The 16,486-nt window shown below is 35.2% G+C and overlaps 1 protein-coding gene across 2 annotated transcripts; it reads right to left on the reverse strand.

Annotated features, from left to right (window-relative positions):
- Nucleotides 1-10: 10 nt before the first annotated feature.
- Nucleotides 11-16,104, reverse strand: mapre2 (microtubule-associated protein, RP/EB family, member 2). Of its 2 annotated transcripts, none has more exons than XM_067378365.1 (7): nt 16,037-16,104; nt 8,184-8,311; nt 5,131-5,276; nt 3,983-4,199; nt 3,725-3,870; nt 1,509-1,667; nt 11-1,208 (listed from the first exon to the last, which is right to left on the reverse strand). In XM_067378365.1, exons 2-7 carry the CDS (start codon nt 8,302-8,304, stop codon nt 1,134-1,136), a joined length of 864 nt encoding a protein of 287 aa, XP_067234466.1. In that variant the 5' UTR covers nt 8,305-8,311; nt 16,037-16,104; the 3' UTR covers nt 11-1,133. The 2 variants fall into 2 exon arrangements, with proteins under 2 accessions (XP_067234466.1, XP_067234465.1); XM_067378364.1 differs by lacking the exon at nt 16,037-16,104 and adding an exon at nt 11,834-12,080.
- Between the last annotated feature and the right edge of the window lie 382 nt (nt 16,105-16,486).

Below are 16,486 nucleotides of genomic sequence, written 5' to 3' on the forward strand. Positions count from 1 at the left end.
AAGTGTTTTATTAGGGCAAGTCTATCCATATCTTCAGAGATTTTAAACAGCAAGTTAAACATACAAAAAAAAAAACATTTAACTTTTTTTTTTCTTCTTTTTTATTAAATATGTAAAAAGCAGGTCAAGTTATTCACAAATAAAATGCAAACATGCAACACATTAGGGGAATGCATAAGGGGAGATACTGTGAGGGAAATAAAAAAAAAAACATTGTCTATTTATAATTATTAACAGTACATATGTTTACATTCCTTTTTCATTGTACACAATAATAAATGACATAAGCGTTGACCTGTGGAGAATATTGACGAGTATCAGGAGATCACGAGAATGTTTTCTGTTCAGAACATCTTCCGCTAAAACCTGTGCTTTAGAACAACAGTTAAAAAAAAATCTTCAATATGCATTGTTTTCTTCAGAATGACGGCTGTTTTTTTACTGTACATATAAAGTAAAACATGTTTAGACACAGAATACCGATTGCACAGTTCAAATGAAATGCTTCCTATCAAACACTGTGATTGGCGTCCACCCTAAAACAATAATATATATAGTGAAAAACAGAGCAACGTTTCCAAATGAATCTCACGGGTTTATATTCTAATGCACAGAACCAGTATATGCATTACATTCCAATGCAAAATTTACCATAGTAAGCAATGGTCAGTCTTTGTAAGGGATCTAACAGGAGGCTTTATTTCACAAATGGTATTGGTAGCTCTTTAAACTACTCTTATTGCAATATTTAAAAAATTTCATGATTTGATGCATCACATCTAAAAACATAAACAGCTTAAGAAATCAATTTTCCTTCATCAGTGTGGTGAGATGAAAAATAGCAGGTGGAAACGCCAACAAACTAAAAACCAAATGTAGTTGATGTGCAGCGGTTGTTATCAAGGGCTTTACACGAACAAGATTCACCATTAAAGCTGCGGTCAGATGACATGTTCATTATAGTCATGATGCAATTAAACAGGGCAAATGGAAAAGAAAAATGACAAAAAGACACATTTGAATATTTGGCCAATTTGTCTCACTCCTTCGCCACCAGAGTAAATAAGAAATAAACCGTCATGAGTTTGAGAAAGTGAACCCAAAGCAGTTTTCTGGACTGAGTGCATGTGTGTTCAGTATTCGTCCTGTGTGTCGTCAGGGACGTCCTCCTCCTGAGCCGGAGCCTCATGTTCCTCTCCGCCGGCCTCCTGCACACACACAGTTGTTTGTTGTTAGTTATTTTTTAAGAATCTTGGCATATGTCAGTTTGTCCTAGAATAGTAGTTTAACAACATATCTTAAATCAGTCTTTCATTTAAAGGGGACCTATAATGCCCCTTTCACAAGATGTAATGTAAGTCTCTGGTGTCCCCAGAATGTGTCTGAAGTTTCAGCTCAAAATTCCCCACAGATAATTTATTATAGCTTGTCAAATATGCCCCTATTTGGGCGTGAGCAAAAACACAGCGTTTTTAAAAAACTAAATTCTGCTGATGTGAAGTACTAACCTGGTCATCTGCTGAGTACAGCACCTCCATGAGTCTCTCCACGAAGGGCCCGTTGTCCTGGCCCTGCTCCTGACACAACAGCTCAACCTCTCTCAGCTTCCCGAAGTAGAAATCCCGCTCCTTCTCCACACCTTCTAGTGCTAGCTTTAATGTATTGAGCTACAGCAGTGGAGAGACATGAGAGTTAAGAATGAGATAAAAGCCTGTGTCTGCTGTAAACGGACAGTAAAAGCTGGTTGTTGCTTTCATTGGTAGACATGCTTCTAAACAATATAATTCTTCATTAAATTTATGCACTTCTACTTCCTGTTTTAGCAGCCTTTTGTATGATCCAATAAAAGTCCTTTACTTGGTTGTATTACTCTTTTATTAATGAAAGCCTTGCTTTATGCAAATGATTTCCAAAAATTATGTCTAACAAGAGAGCTCACTAGGTGCCCCAAAATGCTATTTGAACAGCCTATGATATTCAAAAAATCTCCACAAGTTTAAAATGCTGTCTGTCTGTCTGTCTGTCTAGGCAGACAGCATGTGAGGTCATAAAACATGCTGTCAAGGAAGAAGAAAAACAGGTCATGCTGTCTAGGAATACAGGATCTGATGGCCAAAAATGCTGTCTAGATCAACAACCCATTATGTTTAAAAAAATGCTGTCTAGGTAATCAAATCCCAAAATGTCTAGGTAGACAGCCTATGATGTCAGACAAGAGTTCACTAGGTTCCCAAAACAATCTATGATGTCATGAAAATGTTTAGAAAGATGCCCATGATGTCATAAGCTCTAGAAAGATGCCCGTGATGTCATAATCTCTAGAAAGATGCCTATGATGTCATAAGAACTTCTAGAAAGATGCCTATGATGTCATAAGCTCTAGAAAGATGCCCATGATGTCATAAGAACTTCTAGAAAAGATGCCTATGATGTCATAAGAACATCTAAAAAGATGCCTATGATGTCATAAGCTCTAGAAAGATGCCTATGATGTCATAAGAACTTCTAGAAAGATGCCTATGATGTCATAAGCTCTAGAAAGATGCCCATGATGTCATAAGAACTTCTAGAAAAGATGCCTATGATGTCATAAGCTCTAGAAAGATGCCTATGATGTCATAAGAACATCTAAAAAGATGCCTATGATGTCATAAGAACATCTAAAAAGATGCCTATGATGTCATAAGAACATCTAAAAAGATGCCTATGATGTCATAAGAACATCTAAAAAGATGCCTATGATGTCATAAGAACATTTAGAAAGATGTATATGATGTCATAGGCTCTAGAAAGATGTCTATGATGTCATAAGCTCTAGAAAGATGCCTATGGTGTCATAAGATCTAAAAAGATGCCTATGATGTCATAAGAACATCTAGAAAGATGTCTATGATGTCATAAGCTCTAGAAAGATGCCCATGATGTCATAATATCTAAAAAGATGCCTATGATGTCATAAGATGTAAAAAATGCCTATGATGTTGTAAAAAGATCTAAGAAAATGCCTGTGATGTCATAAGAACATCGAGAATGATGTCTATGATGTCATAAGATCTGGAAAGATGCCTATGATGTTATAAAAAGATCTAAGAAGATGCCTATGATGTCATAAGAACATCTAGAAAGATGCCTATGATGTCATAAGATCTAAAAAGATGCCCATGATGTCATAAGATCTAAAAAGATGCCTATGATGTCATAAGAACATCTAGAAAAATGCCTATGATGTCATAAGATGTAAAAAATGCCTATGATGTTGTAAAAAGATCTAAGAAAATGCCCATGATGTCATAAGAACATCGATAATGATGTCTATGATGTCATAAGATCTAGAAAGATGCCTATGATGTGGTTAGAAGATCAAGAAAGATGTCTATGATATCATAAGAACATCTATAAAGATGAAGGAAGAAGGAAAACAGCTCACTAGGTGCCCTATATGCGATCTAGGAATCTAGGCTTTCATGTCCAAAAATGCTATGTACAGTAGCTCACTAGAAGCCTAAAATGCTGTCTAAGTAAGCTTACCAGGTGTATCAAGTATCAAGGCTAAAATCAATGCATCAATGCAACAATACATTTAGACAAACGTCTTCCAAAATTATCTACTAAAATAGCATTTTATCTCATGGTCTCGTTTAGCACTTATAGTTATTATGTTTATGATTGCTCATGCAGTCTATTTAAAGATTTTAATAGAGTTAATAGAGTTAGGGATGTCCACCTGTTCGCTTAGTTGTGTTACTTGGGCTTCCAGCTCCTTCTCTCCCTTAGCGGGTGTCGATGACATCACAGGAATCTTTTTGGCAGAGGAGGGTCGGGAGGTCGAGGTGGAGGATTTAGGGGTTGAAGTGGTTGATCTAGTAGCTCCTGCACACAAGTTAACAGATGCCATGATGCAGGAGGCTCAAAATTTAGTAGATGTCAATTTGCAAGTTGATTAATTATCATTATTAAGAAATTACGTGCAGCCCGAACAGACCTGCGGTGGGAGAGCTGGCGGCATGGTGGGATTTCTTTGGCAGGTTGAAGATCTGCTCCCCAGGATCTGGAGGGGGAATGGCATCCTGGCCCTGTCTGGCCTGGACCGGGTCGTATTCTTTCCCGTCGTAGTTGGCGTCGAAGAACTTCTTGAACCACTGAATGAAGTCCAGGTTGTCTTGAAATCGTCCCTTGACGAGCTTCTCTACAGGGATAATCTAAGAGGAAAGGAAACAGGATGTGAGTGTATATGTGAAAATATTACATCACACAGATAACTTTGCTTAACAAATACAGATGATTTATGCATTAAATCAGGGTTTCAAGGTTAAATTGGAGAAATGCAGGGGGTTGGTGCAAATAATTAATTGAAATGATTTAATAATAATTAATAATTGAAACCATATAAAAATACAAATTTAAATAAATAATCTATTTTAACATAAACATAAACAACATAAAACATTTTAGAAAACATTTGTTTACCTGCAGGTCATGTGACAACCGACATCAGAGAGCTGTGAGCACTTCAATGAGTTGCTAAATTATTGAAATATTAACTGAATATTTGTTTGGCTGAAAAATGGATGAAATCTCTTCTGGTTATTGCCTTTTAAGCATTGTAAAATGGCATCGTTATGCTGTTTTTAAAGCACTTTTTAGCTGGAAAAAAAAACATGCAAAATTTTATAAAAAAGGATTTTTACTGGCCCTTTCCAATTTCCATACATCAATTTATGTTTATAATTTTATTATTACACAATTTAACATTTATAATATTGAAATGTATAATGTTCATATATATTATTTAATTGTATATTCTTTTATTTAAACTAACATTAAAAAACTTTAATTTTAGAATTATTATTCATTATACAATTTTCACAAAAATTAAACTTTCATCAAATGTTAAGTTCTTTATGAAGAAAATATAAATAGCATAAATGCGTAATGGGATAAGAACTATTATTTAATTAGTAACTCATAAATAGTTACAAATATAACTGAATCAGTCTGGGGTTCAGTCATGCACTTTCTTATCAGACAAAACCAGTCTTTTATGCTAAAAAAACAGTGATGGTGATTTTGAGCAGATTTGATTTCTGTAACCCTACTACTGTGAGCAAAACTCCCTCGTGCTCATCTCACCTTATCAACATTCATCCTCTTGAAGGAGGCCTGCAGGAGTTTGAAGTTGTGGATGTATTCATGCTCCAACTTGGCCTGGAATTTCACCTTCTTAAGACTGATACAGCCAGGAAACAGCATGTCCATGAACTGACAGTACGCTGCTCCTGTAACATGATGCGCAAATGATTCGCTGAGTGAACAAGATTTTCCTTAGACAATCTGTAGGACTCATTCTGCATCGCATTTACTTGTCCAAAACTTTAAACCACATTTAGATTCAGTTTCACGATCATCTAATAGTCTAATTTCCTCTGAAGTAAACTTAATCTGCTCAATCAGAAGAACTAAAACAAGGGCACTTAAAAGGAAGGACCCATTTGACTCCAAGGATGTAATATAAAATGCCAGTGCAACGTCACGTAAATCAATGTCTTCTGCCTCTCTAGGTAGACCTGGACTCGTTCCACAGGATATTCAGTGTCTATGAGATCTTTAAATACCTCTGGCCTGACCTGTGCTTAACTAAATTAAGGTCCATGTGATGTCATGCTAAAGCACAGAAGTGTTATTTACTGTTTGATATTACTAGTCAAGGTTCCAACAAATTTCAACTGATGAATTTTAATGGCTCCATTGCATGATTAATGGATAAAGATTATAATAATTGTATAGAAATTGGTGGAGCTAATACCAATCCTTGGCAATGGCATTTACAAATTCAAATCGTAAACAACTTGGAATGTAGCCCTTGAAGATGACAACATTCCCCCGGTTTCACAGACAAGGCTTAAGCTAGTCCTGGACTAAAAATCATGTTTGAGCTGTTTGAACTAAAAGCAACTTGCACTGACAAATCTTAAAATATGTCAGTGCCGTTATTTTGTCTCAAGATGCACACCAGTAATGTTTTTTTCTAGGGTACATTTATAAAATATAGTTAAATACCCTAACTGAACTAAAGGCCTAATCCTGGCTTGGCCTAAGCCCCGTTTGTGAAACCAGGCCTTTATGTTTTATAGTGTACAAACAGGTATGCTTAGCTAGTAATGAGTAACTACAAATGTACAAATTATTTTAGAGCAGAGCAAAATATTTAACTAGGAAATGTATTTATTAAGATATAAGAAGATTGGCATTTTTTATTTAATCATATTTTTAAAGATTTACATGACTTTCCTAGGTCTGTAAATCACAATTTTCAATTCCCTGGTAAAGATATATTCCCTAAACTATAAATTACTTATACATAAGCCTATATTTACAAATATAAATAATGCTATGTGTGCATTGTCATTTGTATTATCTTATAAAATCTTTTTATTATTAAAGTTTATTAGCCTATATTTACCATTCATCAACATAATACCTTTTTTATCGTTCATCAAACTCCTTCTGAAATCCCATTTCTCTTGCAAAATCCCATCAAACTAAAATCACGCAAAGGACTGAACTGATCATCTGATGGTTGTGACTGACAGGAAGAGAATTTCACCTGATTGAATTTCAAACAACTAATTAAAAGCAAACGACACTTAATCATAGCGGTGATCAAAGTAATGTAGTCATTTCAGATTGAAAGCAAAAGTACTTGATGAAAGATGAGAATTAAATGAGTAGTTGACAAATAACATATTTGACTAAAATTGATCTATAAGGAAAATTTAATATTTTAGATGACCTTTTAGTTGTTTTGCGATTCATTTAAATAGTCCTGTGGTATGAACAATTTCCATGTAGTCTCATGAAAAATATTAGAGGGTCATATGTGAAATTGCATGTATAATAATTATACAAGAATTAAATTAAAATGGTTTAAAAAGAAATATAGCATGTATCATTGCACACAATACATTAAATGCTATAAATCAGAGTTATATTAGTATCACTGAGAAACAACTGTAGTTATTAATATCTTTAAATCATCATTATATTTACAGTTTTAGTTATTTTAATAACTACAGTTTTAGTTATTTTAAGGGTTTATATGACAAAGTTGTACTAAAAACGGAAACGTTTTTCCTTTGCATTTTTCGTGTACAGACGTCAACGATGCCAAAATTATCCCCGTTCACACGGATTCACGGAAAAAATTAAAAACGCTGTATTCTGCTGCCAGGCCAGTAGATGGCGATGTCACTTTGTAAAGAAACACTACACACCTATAGACTGAACACATAATACACATATGCATGACCTTTTCACAAATTCGTGTTTTTGTAGTTTACACTGAAATAACAAACAGTCTCGTTTTAAAAAAAAATATTTTACTGTTTTCAAAACGTTTTCAAGCACCCAAAACACCGTTGTTGTGTAAATGAATGGCAAAAACAAACATTTTTACGTTTTTAGTTGAAAACGGTGTTGTCTAAATGGCCCCTACATTCAAATAAGAAATGTTGCCTTGGCAACTAGCTAAAATAGTTTTTATATTTTATGTAATTTCAAGTAATGACATTTTATGGTTTTAGAATCAGTTAAGCTTTACGTGTTTTTGTTGTTGTTTTTTTGACTATTCCTAAAGAAGTTAAGGTTCATTAGTTAACATCAATTAACATCATTAGTTAACATGAACTAATAATGAACTGCACTTCTACAGCATATTAATCTTTGTTAATGTTAATTTCAACATTTACTAATACATTATTAAAATCAAGAGCTGAATTTGTTAACATTGTTACTTCAGTGCATTAACTAAACTATGAACAGCTGGATTTTTATTAACTCACATTAACAAATACAGTAACAAATGTATTGCTCATGGTTAGTTCATGTAACTTAATACATTAACAAATGTTAACAAATGAACCTTATTGTAAAGTGTTACCAATGTATTTAATGTGATTTTACTCTATTCCCAGGTTTATAAATCATGGCTGTTTTACCTAAAGCAGCTGAGAATTTACAACAGCTTTACTTGTGCAGACAGACAAACGCAAAAGTTTAAAGGGAGCAGCAGCCCTACGGCCAATCAGACAGGCACTAACAAAATGCCTTAGTGTAAATCCTCTGGGATTATTGGTCTTTATGTCTAATGAGTGTCAGTGGTAGTTTAAGTTGGGAGGTTCACATACCTGATGACAGCTGCTCCACTTTAGTGTAGTTTAGACTGAGCAGATCGTTCACCCAGGCCGTGATGTCATGCCTGCTCATAGTCTCCTGGGTTATTGAGGTAGAATACACGTTGACCGCCATCCCCCAGCTGTGGACGAGACACAGACATCATCAGAATCAGAATCATGTGTGGATGTGGTGAAGGACAGCTCAAAGTCTGAATGTCACCATCAGCTCTGCTATTGACTGAATCAGACAGAGCCATACATACTACTTACAGAAGTCTAATTTAATTCTCTTAAAGGGTTAGTTCACCCAAAAATTAAAATTCTGTCATTAATTACTCACCCTCAAGTCGTTCCACACCCGTAAGACCTTTGTTCATCTTCTGAACACAAATTAAGATATTTTTGATAAAATCAGATGGCTCATTGAGGCCTCCATTGACAGCAAGATAATTAACACTTTCAGATGCCCAGAAAGCTACTAAAAACATATTTAAAACAATTCATGTGACTACAGTGGTTCAACCTTAATGTTAAGAAGCGACGAGAATACTTTTTGTGCACCAAAAAAACGACTTTATTCAACAATATCTAGTGATGGGCGATTTCAAAACACTGCTTCATGAAGCTTTACGAATCTTTTGTTTCGAATCAGTGGTTCGGAACGTGTATCAAACTGCCAAAGTCACATGATTTCAGTAAACAAAGCTTCGTTACGTCATAAGTGTTTCGAAATTTCAATGGTTCACCAGTGGGGGCGTGGCTTTGGCAGTTTGATATATGGCTGGGCGATATATCGCATGCGATTGTCACGCACATTTCGTCAGTAAAGCCAGTTCCCTGATTACCGCTAAATCGCCATCACCTGCTTTCAAAAGGAGCGCATTTAATAGACAGAGCCGTAGATCACTGACAAGCCACGCAATATCGCGTTCATATCGCAGATGAATCGCCTTCGATAATGAACGCGATATTGCGTAGCTTGTCAGTGATCTACGGCTCTGTCTATCAAAAAACCGGCTTTACTGACAAAATGCGTGTGACAATCGCATGCGATATATCGCCCAGCCCTAGTTTGATACACGAGTATTCTCGTCACTTCATAACATTAAGGTTGAACCACTGTAGTCACATGAACCGTTTTAAATGTTTTTAGTGGCTTTCTGGGCATCTGAAAGGGTTAATGATCTTGCTGTCAATGGAGGCCTCACTGAGCCATTGGATTTTATCAAAAATATCTTAATTCGTGTTCCGAAGATGAACAAAGGTCGACATGAGGACGAGTAATTAATGACAGAATTTTCATTTTTGGGTGAACTAACCCTTTAAGGCCCGTTCACACCAAGAGTGATAACTATAGTAGCATCAGCAATAACGCTGCAGTATTAACGTCTCCCGCTTTAAAAGCTCAAGTTCTTTAAAGCAGGATGGATTCTGATTGGCTGTCAATGTTTTTATCGTTCAGCAAAAAAAAAATTCTGAAAGTGATTCCAACAATATTGTTTCTCTGTGCTATTCTCGTTATCGTAATATTATTTTACATTTAGAGAATTTTAGAACTATATCTTTTTTGTTATCGTTATAGATATCGTCCTTTGTGTGAAAGGGCCTTTAGCCTGCTTTGTGACTCAAAATATAAAGTGTGCAATTGCAATGCATTTTTAAGTGTTTCTAATATTTCTAAAATCTTAGAAATGAAACTGTCACAACCAATGTTACTGAATTTTCTCTTTACTGACCTTTTCCTGCTATCTAGGATTGCAAGTGTTGCCTGTAAACACTGTAACATGATCCTAATGTCAACTAGGTAAGTAAATAGAGATAAACAGAGCACTCCATGATGTTAAATAGAAGCTTTTGAGCTTCATTTGTTCTCATACACAATTGTGAGCCCACCAATTCTATATATTCCACTTTATTTCCAACTCAAAACTAAACATAAAACAAATCTAAGGAAAAAAGTTCAAGCATATAAATTAACTGCTTTTTATTTTATGCATAAATATAGTCATTGTCCATCTCAGAACAGCTTTTGGTGTCAGATAGCCTATATTACATTTGCTTCACACTAAAAGGATTTTTGTGTCCTCTACTGAAACTAGTGTCCTTGAAAAGCTGCTGATGGGATGATAGATTTTGAAACATTTCACAGCTTGGCACACAGCACAATTTGATTGATTGGGGGAATAAACTGTACTGAACAAACTAGGGATGAACCAATATTAAAATTCTTGCCAACATGATTTAAGTTGACAATTATTTTCATGTTACAGTGGATTGCTTTTATTTATTTTTAGACAAAATCTAACTAAACACTTAAGTCAATAGTCTTGTCAACGTAAAAATCCATGTTTCAATGTTTAAATTACTAGGCAACATTATAATACACAGTATGAAATATGGATTATTATTCATTTTTAGCAAGTTGTAGAGTGGGAAATCTGTTAAAATTGATGATAGCAAAAACTAATCTAAAAAAATTGGCATAAACAAGCATTGATGATACTGATAAAATCATTTTTTTTAAAAAAGGTTTTTAAAATCAATAAGATTATAATGGATATAGTCCTGACATTTAATGCATGCCTAGTACAAAACTGATTTTTAATTATAATAATAATAATAATAATAAAAGCTATAACAAATCAATACTTTGGCACAAGTAAAACAGAAATGCTGTCCACATCCAGTTATTAATAGGTCACGATTAAGCATATGAACATATCAAAGATCATCTCAACTGGCATGTAATAAAGTAACCTAATTCAATCTACTGACTGAAGCCAATTTCAATCACTGCCAATAGAAAGATGCATCACATAAATCCCATTCCCCTTGAAATCCTAGTGCACCATCATATGAATAATGAACTGAATCCCTCAAGAAAACCCACATCTCCAATTTAAAATTTCTCTTATAGCCCACCAGGATGACAAATATACCCATCTATTCATTTCTCCTGGCTTTAATAATCTTAAAAGCACATTGCATTTCCAGACATTAGTGCTTTTGTGCTTAAAGAGCAGATTCATCTAAATTTAGCAGTAAAGATAAACAGTTTAGTGAGATGTTGGAATGAAGGGGGAGGGAAAAATCAGTGTCAACAAAAGCAATCCACCCAAAACATGTTTATAGTCCCGTAACACATACACAATCTTATTTTTTTTTTTTACACATGCACGAAATATTAACTAGTATTAGGCACGATACGCACGACACAGACAACCTGAACACATTTTGGGGCTAGGATGAAATGAATTACATTACGCAATGGCTGACTGCTTAGTGAACATACAGGCCATGCACTGTCAAAACCTGGGAAAGCACCCTGTCAGCGTCCATCCCAACACACATCCATCCTAAATCATATGCATAACGTTTGGGGGAAACCCTCAAAGCGCGAACGCATTCACTAAAAAGCTTTTAACATGGTTTCTTAATGACTGCACCATCAGGAAAACGCCATAGCTGGCTCAGGAAAAGCCCCACCAACAGATATCACGCAGCCATAATGGGAGTTTGGGGTTCCCATAGCGAGTGCATTGGGAATATATGTATTGAAACGACTGATATTTATATTTTCGACTAAATTCCTTGATTGTAGCTCGGTTTAAGCGGTGGTTTCTTTGTAAAGCGGCCGGCGGATGGTAATGGCAGTGGTGTACCTGTAGGCGCGCTCTCCACGCACTGTGTTCTTTCTGTAGGGAATGATGTTGGTGCCGTTGTTGTCCGGAATGATGTCGTTGTTGTTCTCTCCATTGGGGGACAGAGCTTGGGTCGGACCGGGCATTTGGCTCTGTGAAATACTCGAACGGTCTAGGAAAGGGACGTCGGGGATGTTCCCTGCCGTCTGCCTGCTTGTTCTCAGTTTAAATCCTGTGTGTATTTGTATGGAAGTGTCTCTCCGGCTCAACAGCGACCTCACAGGTGAGTCAGGGAACAACAGTCATGTGACTTTGGGAGGGGTGCTTCAGATTTGAGCCAGGAGTAACTTTGCCTCTAACTAAATACATAATTATAAATTATATATATGATGTATTATATCTATGAATATACCTTAGAGGTCACTATGTTTTTCCTTCTAAAGACAGACCTGAATCTCTGCCCAAAATGTGTCCAAAGTTTTATTTGGATGTGCATTTTTCCCATTTTAGTTCATATTTCATGAATGGGTAAAAAGTGTGTGAACATGTTATGGGTTGGCACAGATATTTTAATATAAAGCTGTTTATTTTTTCTGCTAAATTTAGCAATCTGCTCTTTACACACAAATAAAGTCTGGAAATAATAATATGACGACATTAATGAGAAATGTTTCTTGAGCAGCAAATCGGCATATTTGAATGATTTCTGAAGGATCATGTGACTGGAGTAATGATGCTGAAAATGCAGCTTTCATCACAGGAATAAATTACATTTTAAAATATATTCAAATAGAAAACAGGCACTTTAAAAAAACTATAATATTGTGAAATATTATTACAATTTAATGTATTGTTGATCAAGTAAATGCAGCTTTGTTGAGCATATAAGAGATTTCTTTCAAAGCATTACAATCTGACTGACCCCAAACTATATACTAAATAACTATGTGTGACATGTATATACACACACATTACACAATGTTTAGATAAGGCTCTTGTTAATGTATATAGAATGGCATCTTTACAATGTAGTCTCTGCAGTCAATCAAATCTATGGTTTTTAGAGTCAAAACGGATAGATAAATCCATCCAGGCCATGAGCAAAGGTCTAGCCAATCTGATGAATGAAGTTCTCATAGTTTTAAAATAAAGTGACATCACAAGTGGAAAAATATTAGTGAGGTTATTTATAGTTCTTATGCTTCGCTGCTTCATATTAACAGTAAAACAAAGCTGTGGCCACATATCTATCTCGACCACCATAAATCTGATCACAAATAAATTGCCAACAGAGAATTTTAAGCTGTACAGCTATTCAAAGAGGACCTATAATGCACCTTTCTCAAGATGTAATATAAGTCTCTCCAGAATGTGTTTGTGAAGTTTCAGCTCAAAATACCCCACAGATCATTGATTATAGCTTGTCAAATTTGCCCCATTTGGGTTTGAGGAAAAAAAAAGCATGCTGTTTTTTTTGTGTGTGTCCCTTTAAATGCAAATGAGCTGCTGCTCCCCGCCCCTTTAACAGCACAACAACAACAAAGCTGGAGAATCTCACGCAGCAAAAATTAGGATTGTCAGTAACGGTGTTCAGCCTTACATTGTTCAAACCGGAGTCAACACTGATGAAGAGACTCAGAAAGAAGTTACAACATTTGGACGTTTCTGAATGGTTAGTGGATAAATTTATGTAGTTGCTGTGGAGTTGATTCAACTCATCGACTAGCATGTGCCGTCATGTTCATCTTTTGTGCAAATCCAGCGTTGAATTGACCCTCGTTTGTGAAGCAGTGGTAACACTCTACTACTACAATTCGTTACTTGTTCTCAGGGGCGGGGTTTATGTAAATTTTAGGGTCAGTGATGTCACCAACCCGGGAAGAAGCTCGTTGTAGTTCCTACCAGCAGTTTGTTGTAGTCCTTAAACAGCAAATTCTTTAAAAGAAAATATCTCCCTTTGCATTGAACTTTGAGCAATCGTAACTTTGCAGATGTCGTTTATGCTCTAACAGCAACATTACACACTAACTAAAGTAAAAAAAAAAAAAAAGTGAAATAAATCAACCACCCCTTTAAGAACATTACAAAATATTAGTTTTATATTACTGCATTAGTGGTTGACTTTTCAATGGCTGATTGTACGGAGTTTAGAGTGACTGGCGGCTGATATAATACGAACATAGATCTGATATAAGCTAATAATAATTAAAGAAATATTGTGTAAAATAAGAGTTTAACTTATATAAGTGTAGAAATATATCATTTTTAAACTTGATAACATGATAATCAATGGGGTATAATAATTGGCTGATGCCAGTAATCTCAAAATGGCCAAATATTTTCCAATTAATCAGCCTAGACAAAATACTAGTCAATACTGTATAGCAAAATACTAAAGACTATCTGTGAGCAAATAAATAAATGCCATTAATTACTCACCTTCATTCATTCATCTTCGGGAAACAAATAAAGATATTTTTGATGAAATCCGATGGCTCAGTGAGGCCTCTATAGACAGCAATGCCATTGAACTTCTCAAGATCCATAAAGGTACAAAAAAACATATTTAAAACAGTTCATGTGAGTTCAGTGGTTCAATCTTAACATTATAAAGCGACGAGAAAACGTTTTGTGCGCCAAAAAAAATAAATAATGACTTTGCAATGATATCTAGCGATGGCTGATTTCAAAACACTGCTTCAAATCTTTTGTTTCAAATCAGTGATTCGGAACGCGTGTCAAAATCATAGGTCAAAATGCAAAACTGCTGAAATCACATGACTTTGGTGCTCCGAATAACTGATTTGAAACAAAAGATTCGAAGCAGTGCTTTGAAATCAGCCATCACTAGATATCTTTGAAAAGTCGTTTTTTATTTATTTTTTGGTGCACCAAAAATATTCTTGTCGTTTTATAATATTAATATTGAACCACTGTACTCACATGAACTGTTTTAAATATGTTTTTAGTACCTTTATGGATCTTGAGGAGTTATATAGGTCTATAGAGGCCTCACTGAGCCATCGGATTTCATCAAAAATATATTAATTTGTGTTCAGAAGATGAGCGAAGGTCTTACGGGTGTGGAACGACATGAAGGTGAGTAATTAATGACATTATTTTCATTTTTGGGTGAACTAACCCTTTAAGTGCATATATAGATCTGTAGTCTGAGACCACACTGAAAACTTGTTTTTTTTTTTTAAATCTTTTTCTCTTAATTTAAAACTGAAAATAAGCAGGACGTTTAGGATGCAAGGCAAAATAAAATGTTCTAATGTAAAATGAACAAGAAATATTCTCTATTTCACATTCTCTACTACTGTAGGCCACTAACCAAATTAAAAGTAAAAAAAAAAAAGTAAATTAGTGACATCAATCATCTGACTCGAAGTACACAGATTTTTTTTATCGAATGAAGATTAAGTTGCACTTTAGAAGATAAAGAATATGTCAGCTCCAGCGCTGCTGTCATTTATGCCAAAAAAAAATGCATTATATATTTGCATTTATGCATTTTTAAATGAATTTCACATACTGATCATATAACTTAAGATGGGGAAAATGTCTTGAATAGAAAAGAATGCAAACTAATGATCTTAGACTTAAACCAGACTGTGGGTCAGGTATACGTTTCTGTTAAACATGCACTCATTAAGCTGCTTGTGTTGCAGATTAATGCATTTCAATTGCACCAGGCTGTTCAATTGTCTTTTGTTGGCTCTTTTCCCCCCTCAAGGCAGAAAATGGCTTTGCAACCAATTTAATCTTATTTTTTCGTGCAAATTTGTTCAACATGTGGACTAAACGTCTAACATCGATGTAAAAGTTACACCTTTCAACCTAACCCGCCAAATATATTTCTTTAAGAACAGGAAGTGTGCTTAGCAAATTAACAACTACATGTTAATTACAAAAGAAAAAAAAAAGTAAACCAAAATAAAACAGTACAAATTTGTGTCAGAAGTAATATTGTGCATTTATTAACCACGACATATAAAGTGACAGTTTAGGGTTAAAGGTAGGACCATCATCAATGCACTTCAACAGCTGGTGCTACGCTAACAAGCTACTCTGCCTGCATGATCTTTGAACTTAATGACAAAATTAAACATGAATCGATGGTTTCTCATAGGTTTAGTCCTGCCCTTGCAAAACCAAACCTCTCTAAAACGAAATCACAGTAATAGTTTAAAGACAGCGCCTGATATAAGCTCGACTCACCCGTGAACTCAACAGTAAATCCGACCAAACCAGCTGCGCTTCTCGATTCGCACCCCACCCTCCAGCGCCTCAGTGAACCATCGGCACAAACACATATCCACCCAACGCCGCTGATTGGCGAATGTTCCTTCAACTTTACGCTGATTGGTTGATAGAAAGAAAGGCCGTTGTTTTTCTAATTGTCTCCTCCCTTCGTTCGGATCATTGGTTGACGGAAGCAACGGATGTTGTCCTTCTTTGCCAATAGTAATGCAGTGCGCTGCTCGTTGAATAGAGTGTTTTCCTGATGTTTTATATATCAATGGAAATGAGTGATGCGTTAATTTCACGACGGGAAACATGTTTGGATAGTAGATAAAAGGCTAAATATAGAGGATGAGCCTGCCTTTGTTTAATTCTAAGGTTTCTGAATAATGTGGAGCATTAAACTAATATTTAAAGGGTTAGTTC

The sequence above is a fragment of the Chanodichthys erythropterus genome, chromosome 23, assembly GCF_024489055.1.
Source record: "Chanodichthys erythropterus isolate Z2021 chromosome 23, ASM2448905v1, whole genome shotgun sequence".
Classification (NCBI taxonomy): Eukaryota; Metazoa; Chordata; class Actinopteri; order Cypriniformes; family Xenocyprididae; genus Chanodichthys; species Chanodichthys erythropterus.

Bases quoted from the DNA above. Each gene is read 5' to 3' on its own strand.
- mapre2 (XM_067378364.1), bottom strand. From the start codon at position 11,958: ATGCCCGGTCCGACCCAAGCTCTGTCCCCCAATGGAGAGAACAACAAC. The intron at 4,200-5,130 runs GTGAGATGAGCA...CTTTCCTCTTAG, and splicing joins AGAGGATGAATGTTGATAAG to ATTATCCCTGTAGAGAAGCT. The intron at 3,871-3,982 runs GTCTGTTCGGGC...ACTTGTGTGCAG, and splicing joins CGCCAGCTCTCCCACCGCAG to GAGCTACTAGATCAACCACT.